The 7,357-nt window shown below is 53.1% G+C and overlaps 1 protein-coding gene across 1 annotated transcript; it reads right to left on the bottom strand.

Annotated features, from left to right (window-relative positions):
- Positions 1-235: 235 nt before the first annotated feature.
- Positions 236-5,684, bottom strand: MUL1 (mitochondrial E3 ubiquitin protein ligase 1). Its single transcript, XM_083161943.1, has 5 exons — positions 5,447-5,684; positions 3,802-3,921; positions 3,355-3,442; positions 3,162-3,282; positions 236-1,225 (listed from the first exon to the last, which is right to left on the bottom strand). The coding sequence occupies exons 2-5, from the start codon at positions 3,919-3,921 to the stop codon at positions 511-513; spliced, it is 1,044 nt and encodes a 347-aa protein (XP_083018069.1). The 5' UTR covers positions 5,447-5,684; the 3' UTR covers positions 236-510.
- Between the last annotated feature and the right edge of the window lie 1,673 nt (positions 5,685-7,357).

Genomic DNA, 7,357 nt, shown 5'->3' on the forward strand with positions numbered 1-7,357 from the left:
TGCGAGGGGACGCGGACACCTGTGAAGCCCGCGAGGGGACGCGGATACCTGTGAAGGTATCCGCGTCCCCTCGCCACACTTTCTATTCTCAACTCCACGCCGACGTGGATAGTGGGGGTATGAAAATGTCGTAGGACGCGTACCGCTGCGCTCGCCACGCTTCGGGTTGGCGTTGATAGTGGGGGTGGTACACTCTGAAAAATGACATTTGGGGGCATTTAACATGTTTGCTGCACATTTCAATGCATTTGGATCCATTTCAGTGCAAAAACGCATGCAATCGCATCGCATGCGATATGATCGCATGCGATGCGATTTTTTAGCATGCGATGCACATCGTGGGAGCCGTGATACTCCACAAGTACCCCCGATTATTATGCACTGTACCTAGCAACCGTAGGATTTACTGATACCTGTTGTACTGTGCCCCGCTGCCCCCTGTATAACACCAACCTGTTCTCTTCCTTCATATACCCTAGCCACAGCTGATCTGGGGCGCGACATCCGGTCCTAGCTGTTATACAACGGAACCATTCTGGAAATACTGTTCCTACATATGGGGCACATCTTGGGCACAGGGAGTGCCTGGTAGCACTGGTAGCAGGAACAGACGTGACCACACTCCAGGAAGACACAGGCCTTCTGGTTGCTGAGACAGATGGTGCACGCGTTCCGCACCTCGTCTCCTTCCTCACCCAACGCACTGGCCTCCTGGAACTCCCGCAGCAGCTTCTTCTGACGCTGCTTCTCCTTGTAACGCCGGTACTGATGCCGCAGGATGAAGAAGAGGGTGACGCACGTGGCCATCCCGCAGAGCACGGACAGGATCTTCCAAAGTCGCACCTGGGACTCCTGCTTCTGTACCAGGGACTCGAAATCCAGGCTGCTCAGGTAATACTGCATCCCCGCTTTTGGAGGCTGCAGCTTGATGATCCGGTTGTCCAGAACCAGCTCGCCGACGCCGGTCAGTGTCGCTCCGACTTTCAGCATCTCCTCAGTCTCCTGGACCCCTTTCGGCCTCTCGCCGGTGATGAAATGTCCGAGCACGTTGGTGAAGGACTGCACGGCTGGGTGGAACTTCTCATAGACGGTCTCCAGGTCTAACACTGTGGCGTCTAAAGGTTTCAAAACCCGAACAAATGAACCAGGTTCAGCGGTGTCGTCTCGCACCAGGTCAAAGGGCACAGAGTTTGTCCTCTGGTGGATAACTTTCTCGTGGTCATTCCTAAAATAAAAAACAAGAAAATGGTGATATTTGATATCACTTCATACATTTTTATGACAACATCTGATTGGTTGCGATCAGCAACATCACCTCTTAATTTTTATTAGGGTGCAAGAAGTGGTATGGATCATAGGATCGTCCGTCAGTTGATCGACAAGGTTGACAGTGGAAAAAGGTTGACACAAGCCAATGTTTGACTCGGAAAAGAGTCAACCAAGACACTGTCCTCTGGATCCCTGCGGGAAACCGGAGGTGTGGAAGTTCCTCCGCAAATGACCGTCATTTTAAAGCGGCAATCATTTATAAGGCTCGGCCAACCTGGTTGTGATTTCTAAAGGATTGCCGCTTTAAAAATACAGTCATTTACGGACAAACTTCTGCCCCCTATTATATTTACCCTTTCGTTTTTACTCTCTGATACGGCGTCTATTACTCTTCCTGCGGGGTGTGGTATACAAGATCTGCCCACAGGTTCAGCAGAACAATGGGTGACAAGTTTTATCCAGTATTTCTTAGGTCAAATGTTTGGAAATATGGGACCACATCAGTTAAAAGACGTGTCCCCAATGTGGGGTCGGTGGCTTTGTCCGGATGTCAGGAAACGTCCGGACAAAGCCATCAGGCTTCTCTCTTCTCCGAGACAGCTCCTAGTTCATCATTAACAGGAGGCAGAGATGACCTCCAGGCATGTATCACCCAAGCACCCTGCAACTGTATCTAGGGTAACGCAGCAGTGTGCCTGCAGATGGTCTCGCCAGACGTCAGCTATTTATCAGGAACACAGAGAGCTAAGTGATTTATCTGTTTGCACATCTCCTGCTGATCCTGGAGACCCAGCTGCAAACTGAGCACCGCAGGCTCAGAGGACGCGAGGTGCAGATTACATTCTCCAAAAACATAAAAAGTTTGAAAGGTGCAAAACAGGCGCAAGGGTACTTGTTTCATAGCACGGCCACACCGATTTCCATCGGGGTGGTTGTGTCGGAAAAATCGCGTCGGTCGCATCGCATGCGATGCGACCGACGCGACCGACCTGATTTTTTAATTGAATCAAATGTGAATAGGGTCCCTGGGACCCGATTTTACATTGGATTCAATGTAAAATATTCCCTAGACCCCTAATTTTACACCGTAAACCCCACCCCACGATTGACGCCAACCCGAAGCGTGGCGAGCGCAGCGAGCCCGCGAGGGGCGGCGGTGCGCGTCCTCCGACCTTTTCATTCCCCTACTATCCACGTCGGCGTGGAGTTGAGAATATAAAGTGTGGCGAGCGCAGCGAGCCACCGAGCCCGAAGCGTGGCGAGCGTAGCGAGCCCCGCGAGGGGACGCGTATAACTTCACAGGTATACGCGTCCACTCGCCACACTTTATATTCTCAACTCCACGCCAACGTGGATAGTAGGGGAATGAAAAGGTCGGAGGACGCGCACCGCCTGCGCTCGCCACGCTTCGGGTTCACGTCAATTGTGGAGTGACGACGGGGCCATATATAATGTGAAATAGGTCATATTACTATGTGAGATGGACTTAATCAAGTCCATCTCATCTTGTGCCATTATAATGGCACAAGACCAACGCGATGCTCCCGATTTCAATGTTAAAAAATATTTTAACATTGAAGCCTATGGCAAAATCGGGGGCATCGCGTCGGTCGCGTCGGGGCCAATGTTAATGGTCCCAACCGACGCGATGCCCGCGATTTTTCCTTTGCCGGCAAAATGGACCTGATTTCTAAGGAAATCGGGTCCATCGCGGGCATCGTGTACCTTAACTTAAAGGTACATGATGCCCGCGATTGTGGCCGTGCTAGGAAACAAGTAGCGGCGCAAGTTACACAAAAACAAACCGATATCGCTCCAGCTGCTATCAAGAACCGTCTGCAGAAGTGTCTGGTTTTCTCCATGCATGCCGCGGCGGCCGCCATGACACTCACCAGAGGTGCGTCGTTCTGTTCCAGACCATCTTGTGCTCCTTCAGGGACACGCGGTGGATGACGCCTTTGCAACTATCCATGAACTGGCTGCTGAGAGAATCCTTTACGGACCTCACCACACCTGGAAAGGAACACAAGTCAGCGGCCAGGGGAACGTGGCGAGAAGCTTACACTCTATAGAAGTGACGCTCACCTTCTATAACCACATAAGGGACGCACTTTCCGGGCAGGTCCATGAGGATATTCTGCAGGTCGTCATCTAAGGAGATTTTCTTGGCTCCCTCAAAAGTCAAAAGAAGAGACGTTAAAATTCATTTCTCAGTTACTAACGTAGGATTTGCCCAAGGACCCGTGTGGACCAAGAAACCCGTGAGGTCCAAACCCAAGGAACCCGTGAGGTCCAAACCCAAGGAACCCGTGAGGTCCAAACCCAAGGAACCCGTGAGGTCCAAACCCAAGGAACCAGTGAGGTCCAAACCCAAGGAACCAGTGAGGTCCAAACCAGGTTATTTTACCTTAAAACAAATTGCTGTGTTGGGTGTAGCGGCTACCTCGTTGAAGACTCCCACACTATTACATGAAACCACCAGCCCCCCCTCACTATGACATCAGAGGCCCCATGTGCGACATCATCTCTAACCTTGAGTGACTGAGCGGAGCGATATTTGTGGCAGTATATAGAGTAGAAGATGGCAGTGACCGCGGAGCTGGAGACCAGGAGAATGATCTGCCCAATGGACGGGCGCCCGTTACCTTCCATCTGCGCAGGGAAAAGAAACAAAGGATCATACATGACACCTTATACCCGCAGGTTGTGACATCACGTTCCCGCAACCAACATTCCCAGCTGGATAGTACTACGGGGATGATCTGGTGACGCACTGCAGGGCAATGACACTGCCGGGACAGGCTGCACCATCACCTGGTGAGAGATTTTACTAGGGTGCCCTCCACACCCTTCTCTATCCCAGGACTTATCTATCCCAGCCATAGAAACCATGGGGGTCTGGCATGGACTCAACCCCGCTGCCTACCATCGACAGGTGATGACCGGGGCCAGTTTAGTGGGATTGTATTTCGGAATGGGGGGGGGAATAGAAGCTTCATAACATGGCTGCCAGTGCAACAGTGATGGACCCTGGGTGACAGACCTCTGCTTTTCCCAATTATTCCCCAGATACTTCTCACTCTGGGGCCCATTAATTATGATCGCATTTACAATTCGATCTGGGCGGAATATTACCGCCCAGGATCGCATCGTAAAATGCGATCATATCGGGGCAATGTATTAATATTAAGGGAGCAGGGACAGGGCTCCGATAGGAGCCCGTCCCTGCGAAGCCCTAACCCGGAAGCCGGGAGGTCAGTGCATGCGCGGTTATGCGCTGACCCCGCCGACCCCTCTTACCGCACTGCCCTGCTCGGGCAGTACGATGTGCACCCATAGGCTACAATGGCGATAGCCCAGGGCTGCGATGCCGGGCTGCCCGATGTTGATACATCGGGCAGCTTCGCATCCCCCATAGAAACCTATGGGGGATGCGGCCGGCGGCGCTGCAGGGAGGATCGCAGCAGGGATCGGAGGTCCCCCTTTAATACATTTGGGGGATACTAAATATTTGCGGTGAACCCCCGAAAATTAACCGCAATTATTGCTTGATATATGCGGCCCTATGTGACTCTCCCAGCAGCCCAGCCATAGAGCGCATGTGGATCATTTAGTCTACAGCAAGTTCATTAGGTTGACACCATTATGTCGACATGCTGAAAGGTCAACATGGGTCTAGGTAGACAGGTCATTAGGTCGACAGTCAAAAGGTCAACATGGGGTTTTTCACTGTTTTTTGAGCCGACATGTGGACACAGCCGACATGGACACTGAAACATAGCACTGCTACGCTGGGCACATTACTTTATTCTCCCTCCACGCTCTAGTGGATGGTAGGGCATGAAATACCACCTGTCGGCACATGGCTCAAAAAAGTGGGGGAAAAAAACCATGTCGACCTTTTGACTGTCGACTTTGCCAACCAAATGTCAACTAAATGCTTGTGTCGACCTAAACTCATGTCAACCTTTCAGCATGTCGACCTAGCCAAATGCTTGTGTAGACCTAAACTCATGTCAACCTTTCAGCATGTCGACCTAGACCCACGTCGACCTTTCAGCATGTCGACCAAATTGCTGTAGACCAAATTACCATTTCCCCATAGAGCACAGTGCTGGGAGAGGGTCAGAAGGAAGGGCGGGGCCCCTAATGCCGAGTAGGATATGAGCCTGCCCACCTTGTCACAATGGCCGGTGATAAGCCCACCAGGGGCGCTTTCAGGGTTCCTGGACCACTTCTTCCCCCATCAACGCCGGACAGCGGTCACTTCCTGCTCCTGCGCCCACTGGTGACGTCAGCTCAGGGCAAGGAGGCCGCCGTACTGCCCACACATGGCGTCACTGGGAGGGCGGGGCTTGTGGCTGAATCCGCCCTCCCCTCGCTGACAGCACCATCGCCTCCTGCTTCTATTAGCGGCTATGCAGCATCAGGCCGCCCAATGATTTACGTCACTTGGAGGGCGGGGCTTGTGGCTGAATCCGCCCACCCCTCACTGACAGCAGCACCATCCCCTCCTTCTACTACCAGCGGCTATGCAGCATCAAGCGGCCCAATGATATACGTCACTGGGGAGGGCGGGGCGTGTGGCTGAGCACGCCCACCACTCACTGAGGTACAGCACCATCCCCTCCTTCTACTACCAGCGGCTATGCAGCATCAAGCGGCCCAATGATATACGTCACTGGGGAGGGCGGGGCGTGTGGCTGAGCACGCCCACCACTCACTGAGGGACAGCACCATCCCCTCCTTCTACTACCAGTGACTATGCAGCATCAAGTGGCCCAATGACATACGTCACGGTACAGACTAGATCCCCTTCAGTTTTTATTACAGGATGTGACGTTCGGTGAGGGCGGAAGTTGTTAGATGCCCTCAGAACGTTTTGTGTTTTATCTGTAATTCACGTAGGTGTCGGTTATTTTGTTTTATTATAGCTGCATTGCACTGTGGCTCGCTTCGCTTGCGACAGATTTATATTCCCATACCCTCCACATACCTCCCAACATGACCCTCTCCAGGAGGGACACATTGCTCTGCTCCTGCACTTCCCTCTATATTTATAATGGGTATGGGTAAAATCCGGAATCGGATAAGACACCGGAATGCCGGACTGGACCTCAAACTCTGCATTCCGGAGCTTGTAGTATCCGGTCCGGGGGTGTCCTGTCCGGGGGTGCTCCATCTGATGGGGCTGCTCTGACACCTGTCACCTGGGAGAGGAGAGGGGGGAGAATACAGCCTCACCGCATGGTCTGGGGGTGTAATAAAAACTGGAACGTTCCAGACCACACGGGGAGGCTGTAATCTCCCCTTCCCCATGTCCCTGGTGTGAGCAATCACAGGCATCCCCCCGGACAAGACACCCCCCGCATGGGACACCCCTCGGACCAGACACTATAAGCTCCGGAATGCAGAGTTTGATGTCTGGTCCGGCGTTCCGGTGTCTTATCCGGGTCCGGTTTTTACTTAGTCCCATTTATAATTGCCATCACCTATGTTGAAACACCTTTCTTCGCAATTTACCTGTTCAACACAGGTGATGGCAATCATACATTAAGAGGAAAGTCCAAGAGCAGAGCATTGTGTCCCTCCTGGAAAGGGTCATGTTGGGAGGTATGCCCTCCATCATACCTCGAAAAGGGGCGTGGCCTCGAGAAAAAGGGGGTGTGGTCTCACGGGATGACGCGAAATCCGGCCACGCCCCCGTTTTCGCCGCTCGTCGTAATATAACTTCAGCCTCGTCGCTTCTTAGGAGGCACTGGCAATTCCCCCCCACACACACACACCAACCAACCCCCCCCCCCCCCCCCCCCCCCCCCGCCCGTCTGTCCGTACTTACCGCTCGCTGGCTCTGCAGGACTTCATGCTTCACTCAGACGCGCAGAGATGGCAGCTGCTGGATAGGAAGAGGACGTCACTGTGACCGCCCAGCAGCTTGCGCACATACGCTGGAGGCACAGTGACGTCCTAGAGAGCGTGGGGGCGTGGTTTATATCTCCCAACCGTCTCGGGAAGCCGGGACTGCGGTAAGCAGTACCGGGACGACGGGACATCGGCCATAAATCGTGAATGTCCCGCCGAATCCGGG

Source organism: Crinia signifera, chromosome 19 (genome assembly GCF_055691185.1).
Source record: "Crinia signifera chromosome 19, ASM5569118v1, whole genome shotgun sequence".
In the NCBI taxonomy this organism is placed as follows: Eukaryota; Metazoa; Chordata; class Amphibia; order Anura; family Myobatrachidae; genus Crinia; species Crinia signifera.